The sequence below is a fragment of the Diuraphis noxia genome, unplaced genomic scaffold (genome assembly GCF_037042655.1).
Source record: "Diuraphis noxia isolate RWA-SAM2 unplaced genomic scaffold, SU_Dnox_SAM2 contig0001, whole genome shotgun sequence".
NCBI lineage: Eukaryota > Metazoa > Arthropoda > Insecta > Hemiptera > Aphididae > Diuraphis > Diuraphis noxia.
Genome location: NW_028301711.1, coordinates 39,274,370 through 39,290,064, shown reverse-complemented (window position 1 = coordinate 39,290,064; position 15,695 = coordinate 39,274,370). Strand labels below are relative to the sequence as shown.

Genomic DNA, 15,695 nt, shown 5'->3' with positions numbered 1-15,695 from the left:
ATGTTACCGATTAGACGTCTTTACGTTTACACCATATAGGTTACTATACAACCTCGGTAGAACACCGTATTTGTCCTAAGTAAGTTTGAATTATTTAATACTTACTACATAATGTCCATATAAATATTTACGCATTAAACGTGAAATTTCCCATTTCATTAGATTGGTTCTTTTTTTGCTGTTTCATGATCTGATGATCTGGACCTAACTAAATGCTACTATAGAAATAAATAATAATGAGTTGTGTAACTACTATATAGTATGTGCCTTATCACTTACGACTTAATAATTACACTAAGATTAAGTTATGCATTAGTGTATTACAATTGTTAAAAAAAAAAAAAAAAAAAATTATAAATATAAAAATAATACTTATTTTCTACTATAAATCTACGTATAGTAAAATATTGAAGTATTAGATTTATCAGAAATTGTTTTTGTTTTTATAAAAAGTATAAAAATGATAGTTTACATTTAGAAAATTATAATTTAATATATTAATAGGAAGATATTTATTAGGGTTAATTTCAATAACTTTTAGTTCTCTGAATATTTATAATTAATACATTTTATTTATCGATGACCTTTTATAGGCTTTTTTTTTGGACTAAGAATTGATTAATTTAGTGTTAACTTTCAGTTAGAATACTATATGACCTATGAGGTATCAAATAAGTAAGTTTATAACTACTATAGCCTGTTACAGATAAAATTTAACAAGGTAATCTTCGGCAATGACCTATAGTATACAAATTTGGGGAACCTCTAAAAACTCCAACTTAAATAAATTCCAAGCCTTTCAATCCATAAATCTCCGACTCTTAACAGTCTTAACCAACCCTCCGTGGTATATCAGTAATCTCACTCTAGACAATGACTTGAAAATTCCAACTACCTCCGAAATTGCGTCAAATCACTGCAAAAATGTCATAAAAATACTATTAATCATCTAAACTTTCTCATCTCTAACCTCTCCTCCCTCTCACTCACAGATAACCCAATCCACCGCCTCAAACGAAAATGGCCACGAGACCTACTAAATACCTAAAGACAATTAAAATACATTAATTAGTCAAAATTAAATATCTACTAAACACATCAAGTTTAAAGTATTGTCACTGGGCAAACTCTTCGATCATGCGTTCACGCCTTGTATAAAATAATTAAAAACCATCATAATTACATATTGTAAATAACAATTACAGATTGTATATTTTAACTTTTCTAATAAAAAAAAAGGTTATCTTAAGAATTCAACATTTTGAGTTCACCACTTAAACTGTTTTGTTTAGGCTAGAAATAAATGATTTTTGGCAGTATTTTTTATCGACGAAGACATATAGGTAATAAAATTTTATGTTAATCGTTCAACTACAAGTGTAAAAAATAAATCATAGTTATAAAAATCTACGAAAATGTATTTACATGGCTATTATTATTCAGTATAATAAAACTACAGAACATTTTGCAAACGATATTATATATTTACTAAACACAGAGTTTATTTAATTTTTCTTATAAAATTATATTTAAGTTAAGCAAACTCAAAATACATACATTTCTATTTAACTTCAAATTCAAGGTAACTGATTTGAAATATTTTTACGATGAATAAAAATAGTAAAACCAATGGTTTTCTTTCTCATATTTTTAGCCAATATGATTTCATTGTAAGTTTCAAACTTAAGTCCTAATAATAAATAATTTATAGAACTGTACATATGTTTGCACAGGTGTAGCATGTATCGAGAAACATATGCAGCTATTTGCGCGTATGAATAAAATAATAAGTCGTATATACTATATATACAATTCTACCATTATACTCACATTGTATCCGTAACAACCATGTGCTTTGTATAAAAGGCGTTCCGGCATCATCAGACGTATCACTACCGGCTGCTATTGTGTGCTTTCGCTGGGACGTCGACAGTTGGTGCTGTGGATTTTCGGCCCTACAAGTTAACCTTCCGTCATAGTCAGACGTTCTGTGATCGTCAGCTTCTCCGGGTTCTCGGTAACGTGATTTGGTCGTCGGTTTAACAGGCACGAACGTCAATACACTTGTTGTTGAGTTTCCGTCGGTTGAAGTCTGTTAATAAATGCTTAATATCATAATCATGTTACAAGGTTACAAAGACATATTTAGATCTTATAAGAATAATTATAAGCTAAAATGGTTATCTATAAAATCAACATCCTACGAGAAAATAGTAATATTAGGATAAAATCAAAATTAAGTCATATCTTTGATATTTTTTCAAGTTTTTCGTATTGAAATGAGTAAAATATTTTATAATATCTATATGAATACTTACATAAACTGACTCGTATATTGTCAACATGCACTTCTAACTTTTTAATCAGGTTTCAAAAAACCAAGTTCTAAATGAAAAGGAATATTTGTGAAACGGATTTTATTTTTAGAACTTGTATTATGTGAATAATATAACTAAATAACTAATGGACAATCAATGATCACATTGTTATTATACATTATGCGTTATAGATACCGTATTTTATATTAATTGTTAATTGTTATTTTCTATGATATACCAACTATACGGGTAGTATTAATTTCATGTCTGTGAACTTGGCGGCACTAAGGTAACGGAATTCAATTAAACCTATCCAACAATTTTGTTGGAAGTTTGTTGGACATTGTTGGAAAGTTTTTAAAATTTGTTGTAAAAAAAAGTTATGTTCAATTTTCAAAAACCGCCGCCAAGTTCTCATCAACGGCCAACACAAAATCAAACACAACAAAAACTATCCAAAACTGTAGATGACAATTTGTTAGACGTTTTTGGAAAGGTCCCACGATTTGTTGGATCACCATTTATTTTATACGATTTTTTGAAAAAGTGCCCCTAACTTCACACCAGCGGCCAACAATTCCAAAAACCCCAAAAACCATCCTAAACCGTTGTTGATGGTTTGTTGGGCGTTGTAGGAAAGGTCCCACAAAGTTTTTTCAGTTTTATACTTAAGACATACTTCAACAAATAACCAACAATTAACCAACAAATCGTGGGACCTTTCCAACAACGTCCAACAAACCGTCAACAACAGTTTAGGATGGTTTTTGGGGTTTTTGGAATTGTTGGACACTTTATTGGTATGATGTCGGAATTTTTTACAAAATTCGAAAAAAACCAACAATTATCCAACAAATTGTGGGACCTTTCCAACAAAGTCCAACAATTCGTCAACAACGGTTTAGGATGGTTTTTGGAGTTTTTGGAATTGTTGGCCACTGGTGTGAAGTTAGCGGCACTTTTTCAAAAAATCGTATAAAATAAATGGTGATCCAACAAATCGTGGGACCTTTCAACAACGTCCAACAAATTGTCATCTACAGTTTTGGATAGTTGTTGTTGTGTTTGATTTAGTGTTGGCCGTTGATGAGAACTTGGCGGCGGTTTTGGAAAATTGAACATAACTTTTTTTTTATTGTCCAACAAATTTTAAAAACTTTCCAACAATGTCCAACAAACTTCCAACAAAATTGTTGGATATGTTTAATTGAATTCCGGTACCTTAGTGCCGCCAAGTTCACAGACATATTAATTTGTTACTACAAACGTTTATACAGCGCTTTATTATAGCACGAGAGAATACACTTTTAATAATCGCACAGAAATATAATTTGTCTTTTAATCGCCAAAGACTTTGACCCAAAGTATTTAACTATTAGGTAAAAAGATTTTAATTATTAAATTTTTTAATTGTTTTTTTTTTTAAAAATATTTTAATACTAATATATTTTTACATATTATAATAAATAATTATTGCACTTTTAGATTCTGAGCGGAGCGATGAATATATTAATTTTACCATGATGTGTGTTATTATATTTATTTTTATTTTTATTTTATTTTTTTTGTGTCTGTCATCACGTTTTGGGGTAGTAAAAGTGCTTCGATTTTTTACTTCAGTACCTCGTTCAATCAGAAAGTGAATCTAGTTGGTACTTTGGGGGGTCAGAAGTAAAAAATTCTTAATACTTTTTTAAATAATTGAGAAAAACAAACTAAAAATTAAGGGAAAAACGGGAAATTTTACGCACACTCATTTTTCGACAAAATCGATTTTGGTTTTTGATGTAACTTTAAAACAAATGACCATAGATACATGAAATTTTCACCGAATGTTCATAAAAGTATATTCTATCCACTATGTTCGACTTAAGTTGAACTATTCATAGGTATTTGCAATTTTCGATAATTATCAGTTTTTTTAAAATTAATATCGATACAAATTTATTTGTTAGGCAGAAAAGCTTGAAAATTTAATACTAGGCTCTTAACATATTTTTACAATAGCAGTTGAAAAATAAAATAAATTCATAGTCACAATTTTTTTTTATAAGCATTCAAAGTTTGAATTTTGACAAAATACGTAAAAATCACAAAAATTCACAAATTATTTTAAGTTAGAAATTCATAAAAAATGTTCTTTTTAAATCTAAGATTAAAAAATTTAATACAAGATTCCATACATGTTTTTCAATCTTTATCACAAATAAAAAGTCCACTGGAAATTCAAATTAAATTTTTATGAGCATTTGAAATTGAAATTTTTACAACATTGGATTTTCACTGGATTTCACTTTTAGTGATTTTCTTATTTTGGTGTAACTCTAACACAAATTACCGCAGATAGGTACTTGAAACATTCACTGAATGTTTATATAGGCATTTTATATATTTAATAAAATTTTCAAAATATTTTCATTAGTTTTGAGCTGTTTACTGACATTTTAATTTTTCAACTTTTTAGTTTTTTTTTACTATAAATATTATTAAAAATTTATTTGTCGAGTAGAAAAGCTTGAAAATTTAATACAAGGCTTCTAACACATTGTACCAATAACAGTTAAAAAATATTAAAAATACATAGGCACGATTTTTTTATTATAATCATTTAAAGTTCAAATTTTGACTAAATACGTAAAAATTACGGCAATGTTCAAATTATCTTAGATTCATAAAACTTTTTCTTTTTAGATCTAAGATTTGAAAATTTAATATAATGCTCCTAACATATTTTCACAATAGCAGTTGTAAAATAAAAGAAATACATGGTCACAATTTTTTTTACAAGCAATCAAATTTTAATTTTGACAACATACGTAAAAATCACGAAAATTCGCAAATTATTTTAAACTAGAAAATTCATAAAGTTTTTCTTTTTTAATCTAAGATTTGAAAATTAAATTCAAGGCTCCTAACATATTTTTACAATAGCAGGTGAAAAATAAAAGATATATATACGCACAATTTTTTTTACAAGCGTTCAAATTTTGAATTTTGACATCATACGTAAAAATCACGAAAATTCGCAAATTATTTTGAGCTAAAAATTCATAAACATTTTTCTTTTTAAATCAAAGATTTGAAAATTTTTAATAATCTATAATAATATATCCTAGACAGATAAACCGTCATCGTTTTTCGTATATAATGATATAATATCATTGGATTCAAATTTAATTCCATCCATTACAGTAACCCACTTGTAACCCACTGTACAGCAGAGCGACATCCACTTTCCCGATATTGTTTTTTAGTTAAAATTTTTTTTTACTGATATTTCTATTGTTTTTATGTTCAAGATCATTTGCCCCAACGTCCAGACTATAATGTCTAATAGGATATGTCCTTATTTACGGAAGATTTAAATATTTTTGCCCCGAGAATTAGTAGGTATTTAGCTATGTTACAAAACAATTAATTTAAAATATGTTGGAGAATTCGTGTTAATTATGTATACTTATTACAATAATGTTATTATGACTAGATAGGTATATCAAGTTATTATATTAATTTAATTACAATTTAGTACATAATATATTTAATTTAATACATCAGATTCAGAATTATTATGTAATTTATAATATTATTATTAATGAATAAATATTACTATAATACCTAATATCATAGGCAATACAAACATCAAAATTTAACCAATCAAAATTATAACACCTTTAGAAAAATTAATAAAATATATTAATTGCTATTTTAATAATGTTGCTGTAGTAAAAACACTGTTATTACTACAGTTGTTAGTGTTATTATTATAATGGATCGTTCATCGTTGTGTACCTAACAGCTACAAAGTATTTTATTATATAATATGTTTTGTGTGTGTAAAATTTAATAATAAAAGCAAGTTTGAATAAATAAACAAAGTCTACTTTATGTCGACTACGCTTACGCCTTCTGTAGTCGCTTACTTGACTCAATTTAATATTATATTGCGCATAATTTAATAAAAAAAAAAAAAAAAATGGAAACGGCTATATGTACCTATAGAGCTTTGTTGAAAAATCTCGGTTTTTATTTATATATTTTTTACATGCCACACTGTAAACCAATGAAAAATAATAAAAGTTGAAACTTTAAAAGGTAATACAAATATAAAAAAAAATGGTTTATATGTAACAAAAGCGATAAACGAGATAGCTCAGCAAAGAAAAATATGTCACAAATAATGAGTGAAAGGTTTAGGGCAACCAAATTTAAAGTTTAAAGTTTCAAACAATGAAGCAACACTACGATAGCAAACTTTAGTTGTGGAAGTTAAATTATATGAGAAGGGAGAGGAAAGTAAATTAAAAAACAAAGCGCATAAAACATAAAATAAATGACTATTATTATACACACATAAGTCATAACTTAATATTGTAAAAACTATAAATTATGTTCTAACTACCGTCTTGTAATATTTGTTATTCATTTCATTAATTATACATATTGTGTTTTTGTGTAAATAATATTAAGAGTAAAATGTTCATTTTTCTGTTTGAGCCATTCTTTCATTGTTTTTCCATTCAAACTAATGAAACAAAATAAAATATTTAAATGAAAATAATCAGAAGACGCCTAGAAATATAGAAAAAATATATTTTTATTCTACTGATTACGGCACAAAGTTTATTAAGCTTAAATTAATTTTGTTGTTTCAAACTGTAGAACAAAGTTTTGAAAAACCTTTTAGCGTGGAATAAAAATGGATTTACATGTTTTTGGGATGAAGGTTGTTACGTGACTAAATTATTCCCGTGAAAACATTGGAACTCGGTTCGTGTATGGGTAGTAATAGATTATATCAATATCACTAATATATCGGTCATTGGGACAAAGTGCGAATGACAACACGCATCCGTACACGACCACACACGCACACCTGTCGTATCTCGTATTCTGATTATATATTTATACACCGACAAGGCCACCACCACGGCATCGCATCACTGGGTCAAAGTAGTCAGTCGTCGTTCGCTATCCAGCCTGGTCACCGGCGTAACGGCCCCTTTTACGACCAGTGTTCCATCCATAAGAATAATGGAGTAGTACAGCCCGATTGGCCAGGGCTGTCACCCGGAGGGTAGTTGGATGAAAACGAGAGCAATAACAACAACAACAACATCAGCAGATTCACCCATGTCAGTGTGGTGTTGGCTTTATGCGGTGTCGGGTAAAATGCCATGTACTCCATACGGTGTAATATTAATAATTATAAAATTTCTACTAAAATCATAATTCATATAAAAAAAAAAAAAAAAAAAAATGTACCTTATATAGTATTATATATTTTAAATCCACATTTCTCCGACCTAAACCGTCTCGGATTCGTGGTGGTCGGTCACTATTTTAGTGTTCGACTGTTAGGGAAACCTTACAAGGTATAGGATCAAACTTGTAATCAACATTTTCTAAGACATCAGGATACTAATAAACTAGGTTTTGAAACTTTATTGTATTTTAAAATTATGTTTTAAAATAACATTAAATAACATTTAACAATTCGACACTCTGAGCTACCATTATCGAATTTTCACGTAAAAACTTGTGGCACATTGGTAGGTGCGTGAAGTTAGCGGAAAAATTCCAGCACTAATTTTCGCTATAACACCATTATTTAGTGCTCAATTAGTACTATTCAACCGTAGAATTTTTTTAATTAATGCTATGGCCAGTAAAAAGTTGTAAAGGGGCTTACCATTCTTCACTAACTTCACGTAGCGGTTGCACCATCAGCAACAAAATCCGCTATGGCACCAAATTTTAGTGCACAATTAGTGCTATTCGATAGTACTGTTTTCAAAATTAGTGCTATCTTTCCCTCCGAGTTATGGGGTTTCCAGTATTTTGTCTCAGCGGGTGCACCAACCCGCTATAGCACCGAATTTTAGTGCTCAATGAGTGCTATTCGATGGAACTGTTTTAAAAATTATTGTTAAATTTTCTACTGAGTAATGATCTGTTTATATTTTTTTCAACTTATAAGTATATGATTTTGTAGTTTTAATTTGAATTTATTATTGTATCCCATAACTTTTATTCTTATAATTTTTATTTTTATTAATTTTTTATTTTTATTTTATAATACCATACAAAATATTACTAACATGACTTTTATTCGAGTTGTGTTAGTTATACACTATTTCACTGAGGTAAGCTTTTTATTTTATTACTTTTTGTAAGATTTACACTTATCATATTTTATAATTATGATTAATTGTGTATTTATTATGTACCTATTTTAGACAAAATTCCCAGAACTTGATTTTTAATTTTGTTAAGTGTTTATTACAAATGTATTAAATTTTGATAATAATATAGTAATAATATAATAATAATCATAGAGTAATATAGAGAGGCCGTTCCATCTGTATATTGAAGCGCAAGTAGTATTTATTACAAGGTGAATAGTTCTGGGAAAAAAGATTTTGTGAAAGATTTAGTAAATCGGTTACCTATACTGAGCCATGCTATCAATAATAATATCATAATTCCTATTTATACCATAAAATAAAGGCCATATCATACCAAATATTATACATTATTTTTTTTCCCCGAAAGCAATGGCACTGTAGAATATACACCATATGCGCATCAACCCGTTGTACAGAACGATAATATAATTGACAGCGCTTCCACACCTCCCTATAATTGATTCATCCAGACGAAAAAACTAAGAGAGAAAGAAAAAGTTTCGGGCTATACCATGGAGGAATATTTTCGTTAAGTGTTATCATCCTTATTCCTTGCATATCGCCACTGTTGTCATTATAGACATAGTTTTATCACAATTTATGATAGTACTATCTACAGGTTGCAGCAGCTGCTGGTCTGTGCATACAATGGCCCAAGTTACACAATAGAAACAAGCTTGTTGTATTACTATTTACAAAAAATTAAATACCTACTAGATTAGGTTAGGTTCTAATTTCGCTGGCTGCACTTTTTTTTTATGGGCCTGACTGCCATTTGGTCTGTGTCTATAATGTTGCATTGTTGCGTGATACGTTTGCACACAAAATTTTCAACGCGATTTTCATTTGTTGTCAACACAAAGCTTCAAACATTACTCATTTGTTAAGTTATGTTCGACTAAAAAATGTTTGGTTTTGAACTTATTTCTTTCATATCGTTCCGATACACTTTAAAATTGTCGTAAAGGTTCCTAAAGTTAGACCTAATGCTCTTATATTCTCTGGGAATATCTGCAGGACAGATATTTATTTTTGTTTTAGTTACAAACACATCATTAATACATAATATTATGTTAACTGCTTGGTAATAATTATCAACCCATTTTTCTCAATATTTTGTGCAATCTTGATCTGATGATTTCAAAACACTTCACAAGATATCCTGATACATTTATATTCTATAGAAATTTCTGCTGGAAAGATATTTCTGTTTTTTTTTTTTTAGTTACAAACACATTAATACATATAGTGACTGCTGACTGCTGAGTAATAATATTGTTAACCCATATCTCTCATTATTTTGTCCCATCTTCATCTGATAATTTTATAACCAATAATTTTATGTATATTTTTTTTGGGTTAAGATAATGTACGCAGTATATAAGTTGGTTGGTTGAGTTAACGGACCATATTAATATTTCCTTGGTAGAAATTTGTTGAGCTGGCCTCAACATTGCTTATGGTGCAAAATGTGATAGATGAATTAGAAGTCCAAGTACACGAATTATGAATGGTTATACGTGAAACCTATAGTAAAAAAGCTCCCTACTTGCATACTCCTACCTTAAATTTTTTTTAACAGAATTTTAATAACACAAATTTGGTATAGTCAAATTAAAAAAATTACACCTTTCAATATTTTTCCAATAATTTTGAAAACAGTACCATCGAATAGCACTAATTGAGCACTAAAATTTGGTGCTATAACGGATTTTGATGCTGATGGTGCAACCACTACGTGGAGTTAGCGGAGAATGGTAAGCCCCCCTATAACTTTTTACTGGCCATAGCACTAATTTCAAAAATGCTTCGGTTGAATAACACTAATTGAGCACTAAATGTGTTTTAGCGGAAATTAGTGCTCGAATTTTTACGCTTAGGAAAAATTCACGCACCTCACATTGGCACAATATTTCTTGTATAATAATATATTCACTGTAAATTAAAAAGTCAATTTCCTCATCATTCATAAATATAGACTAACATTTATTATTTAAAAACAGTGAGTATATAAATCATTATTTAACAATATAAGAATTCGAAATAAAACTTAGGTATGGCCGCATTAAAGATGGACATGTTCATTAAAGGATAAATATAAAACCACTTAATATTAACATTTTGTAATACATTTTCTGCCTGTTGAAAATTTGATAGTTTTAGAGATAGTCTAAAAATATGCAAGGTTATATAGAAAATGTAATTTAATTCATTAATAGTAGGTACTAATTAATAATTACTAAACTTAGTAGATTAATAGATACTCATTTAATAAAATTGAAAAGCCGTGCTTAAATTCAGAAAAATGACTAATAGATACAGTGAAAAATTATACCATTGCATTTGACAGGTGATTTCTAGTCAACCCAAATATAATAATATTTCATATTATATATAATTTATGTGACATTTTTTTCGGATAATCATTAATTGATTTTATAAATATATTTTAAGCAGTATAATGGAAATACGGGAAACCTCGCATTCAAGTTTTAAGATTCAATGTCTTATCTAATCAAATCTAGACAAACTTAAATTATTAACAACAAATAAAATATTAGTATTATTCATTCATTTAACATTTTCAAATATTTTGAAAAACTAAATAATATGCATCACGCTTTATGTAAAACATATAAATAACAACTATTCATCAAGTTATGTGCCAAAAAAATGTCTGAACCATCCCCTCCCCGAAAAACTAAGTATATAAATTGTTTAATAGTGGATACTAGATTTAATCTAATTTTTTTATTTTTTATTTATTTTTTTAAATATTTAAATATATTAATCATATCATATTTAAATTTGTGTTTAATATTCAGATATAGAAAATGGTTTGTAAAACAATAAGAATATGTAGGTATAATTCATAAATTTTTTGTATTATTATTAATTAGCCGAATGTACCTACATAGTACTATTAAACAACGAATTATAAATTTATAAAATTGTGTATTGTTTTGATAGGTTAAGAAAATTATTATTTTTTTTTTATGAATTTATTTTAATTAATATTGACAACTAGCAGAAAAAAATTTAAGCAAATTTCATTAGTAAATATGTCTTCATACCGTCTCTCGTGTAGTGTCTAATCGCCGACCATCCATCCACCATGTTAGCTTTGCCGGTGGTCGTGACCCGTAAGCCCGACACGGTAACTCGTATTTCCTCCCAGCTGTTAAAGGTTGCAGCTGGCGTTGTTCTTGAATCTTGCTGCTGTGCTCAGACAAACGATCATCGTCTTCTGGTAATGGTAATGGTGTCATTTTCGCCGAGGATTGTGTGAACGGCGGTGGCTGTAAATCGTTGTCAATACCACTAAAGTGGCCATTTTCCGCGATCGGTAGGATTTGGACAGTTAACGGTGGAACTACAAACAAAAACGAATAAAAAAAAATGTCATTACACGTAAAAAAACGGCTGGAGTTCAATTATTTGATTTATTTTTATTTGATTTTTTTGAGTTTATGGACACGCCTTAAAATAGCTGATATTTTTATAGCAGACGAATAGTCGAATAAATTTTAGTTATACACTAAACGCCGCTTGTAAGACTCATGGATGTAATTTTGAGACACTTAATAGACTCAAGTCGGTTATTAAAGCGGTAAACTGAAACGTATTCAAATTCTTTATAAACAATTCAGATATAAGACTCAAATTTCGTAAAAAAAATTGGTAGTAATTAACATATTTGGTTAAAATTTATAAATAAATTTGTTTTCAAAACTAACATACTATTGTTAATTATTACTGGTATCAACTCATGATTTATAAATTAAAATGTGTGACATTTTTAATCATATTTTTTTCAGTTATTCACTAAAAGTTATACATATTATCTGTGCTCAAAAAATTAAAAAAAAAAAAAGGAAATAGCACGTCCGTGTTCATTAAAAAAATTGGTACTGGATCAGTTGGAAAAATCTATATTGAAGAGCAACCAATTTAGTTAAATTACCCATTAACCTAATCAGATTTATCGTTTTATAAGATTGTTAATTCAACATATTTATTTTTATTAATTATATTTATATATTTTAATCGTAATATTCATAACCTAGTTTGTTCTTGCAAATTGTAGATAATCAATATAGTAGGTATATTTATAATTATTAAAATAAAATATTGTCATGTCCCATAAGCATGCATTGAGCATATTATTATAATCTCGATCAATATTGTATACATTATAAAAAAATAGATGGTATAATAATGGTCATACATTAAAAAGTCAGTTTTAAGGCACAAAAGCTCAAAAAAAATATATATTTATACCTAGCAGTATTAAACTTTGAGTTCATATCGAATGTATTAGTATTACAACAGCTAATGTATTGAAGAAAAAACCTCAGACATCACCTTTAAAAGTAATAAAAAATGCTACTTCAAAATGAAGTTTTTGGAAGACTTGGGAGACGTCAAAGTTAACACGACAAATTTAAATTAATTTTCAAATAGTTAAGGGAAAAACATTAAAAAATATTGAAATGTTCATAAAAATTGTGTATGCTTTGTAAAACCATATAGTTTTTACCTAAACAAAATTTTGATTCAATAATGAATCTACTGTAGTGGCATGAATTCATCATCAAATATTTATATTAGTATATTTTTGACATGGCATAATTTTCTAAATATTTTGTCCCCCACACTGCACAAAGTGCTAAATTTTTGATTCGATTTATGTATGATAATATTTTTGAAAATATCTTAAAAATGTATTATAAAATGTTTCATATGTTGAGTATGCAAGCAGTTGTTAACATTATTAAAATTAAATATTATGTAATCTCAATTTTTCATAATTTCATATTTTATGCGTGAAATTATAACAATTTTAGTTATTTAGTTCCGATTTATAAAATATTAATTACGAGGACTTGAACATATTATTCACTACTTAATAATTATAATATAAGAAACAATTTATTGAAATGTTTTATTCCGCTATCTGGATATCCAGTTCATGGAATGGGTGATTTCGCCATGTGTTGTGACATAGGTATATGTATATACGAGTATGAAGAAGCAAATTTAAATTGAATGCTTAGATCGAAAACCATTTTACTCATCCAGTACAATGTTATTATCACAATTTTACACCAAACGGATAACTATATAGAGTCTCAGATATATAGCAATGTGAGAAATTGGCTAATGACTAATAGTTATCGAACTTATACAAGTTACAAGAATTTAAAAGAGGTCAAAATAAATTATTTTTAAAAAGAAAGATACTAGAATAAGAAATTAAAAATGGTCAAAAGATTATATTACATAAGTTTAATACATATTTTCCTGGAATATTATCATGTCTGTCATGCTTTCAGAGGAAACACCTCGAAGAAACCTCGAAGAAAATTATACCTACCTACACAAACCCAAATTAAGCGTTCTACAAGAGTACAAAAGGAGCCGAGGATAAATTAATATTACTCAAATCGATAAGTGATGAAGAGTATAAACAACTAAACGTAAACAGATTTAAAAAGTTTAAAGAATAAATCTGTATTTCCAGAAATGTCAAGACTTTGCATGAAATTAATACTTAGAGCAATAGATAAAACACCAGATAAGTAGTTTGTTTTTCAGAAAAATTTCACAAATATATTAGAGTTGTATGAAAAGGACTTCTCAGCTAACTGATACAGTTCCCATAGCAATATATAGATAAAAATTTGTAATAGGCACAACAAAGAAACATTTATAATTTATGTGTACTCGGTGTTTCTCAAGTCAATAAGTTCTTTAGAAAACTTATATGGACATTGAGATTTATAAACAGATATACCTGAGGAAAATAATTAATAATCAAAGTTATCGCACTAATAAACACATACCACATATACAGCATAATCAACATTATCAGATTTAAATGTTAAGATCCATTTAAAAGGGGTTTAGAGTTTATATTAACTTTGAGATTTAACTGAACAAGATATAAAATCAATATTAGGTTATACGAAATGGAAGGGGAGTGGGGTTGTTAATATCAACAGAAACAGGAGGTTCAGATAAGGAACAAACATAAATGGAAGCAATATCGGAGAAAACTAAATTTCGGGTAGAGCCATAATGAATTTAAAACGTTATTCAGCTAATAAAAACCATGAAATGTGGAAGCATCGACGACTCAAGAATACCTAATATAACAGAGGCAAAATTTAAGGCTTAAGTGTTGCTAGACCAGAACATTTAAAAAAAAATAAGTTAACTCAAAAAATAAATGAATGATTGGAAAACTAATTCATTAAAATCATTGGAAAAGATTAACACTAATAGTTAGTTGGTATCGAATGGACATTCCGGCGTTGACATATAGAAAACTGACATGGGAGTTACCCTTAAACTTCCTCAACAATCGTTCTAGTATAATAGTAGTACAATTGTCAATTTTACAAATAACTTCTCTATAACACTTATGCGTGTACATTTTATTATTATTGTTTATTTGTATATTTATTATCCCTAAGAATGCCATAAATTGTACATCTTACACTCTTATAATATGATTGTTGACCTAACTTTGTTTTTGATCTTTGAATTTCAGGTAAATATTGTTTATATATTATAATATAAAGTAGTTTTAATTATTAATGTTGTAATAAATACGATTTTACAAAAACTATAATAAATTGTTATGGTAGTTTAAAAAAAATGTATTATACCTACTGCAAGAATACTGTAGTTTATCAAAGCTTTATTCCACCGAAGTCCAAAGCACTCATATTTTTTTACTATTCTGTGATTTCTTGGGTTTACCAAGCTTGAATTTTTCACTAGTAATTGTTAAGGATTAATTATTATATTATTATATGTCTTTATCATAATAACACGTTTAATACAAGTTAAATATTTATGATTTTTCAGAATTTTATTTTAGAACCATATTGGCTATACAAACTTGAAACGATGAAAATATGTACATAATATAATCTGAATAAATCAGTCACGCAAAACTGATAAATATGCACATTTAATAATGACTATACATTAGTTTCAATACTTAACACTAACTATCAATAATGGTTGTCATAATTTTTATTTTATTTTTGATACATTTTTTTAGTAAACCTGAATAATAAAAGATTTTATTTTTTAAACAAAAATTATTGATAGACGATAGCTATTATATTTTAATAATAGTAACATACGTTAAATTTATATACACATAATAATTAATTTA

The 15,695-nt window shown here is 27.8% G+C and overlaps 1 protein-coding gene across 1 annotated transcript in view; it reads right to left on the bottom strand.

The window, feature by feature from the left end:
* Window positions 1-15,695, bottom strand: part of LOC107172259 (uncharacterized) — a 69,470-nt gene that overhangs the window by 20,258 nt on the left and 33,517 nt on the right. Inside the window, exons 7-8 of the mRNA XM_015522580.2 lie at window positions 11,578-11,876; window positions 1,831-2,092 (exon numbers count right to left, since the gene is read on the bottom strand). Of these exons, the coding sequence (XP_015378066.2) occupies window positions 1,831-2,092; window positions 11,578-11,876 (561 nt within the window). The remainder of the gene's footprint in view (window positions 1-1,830; window positions 2,093-11,577; window positions 11,877-15,695) is intronic.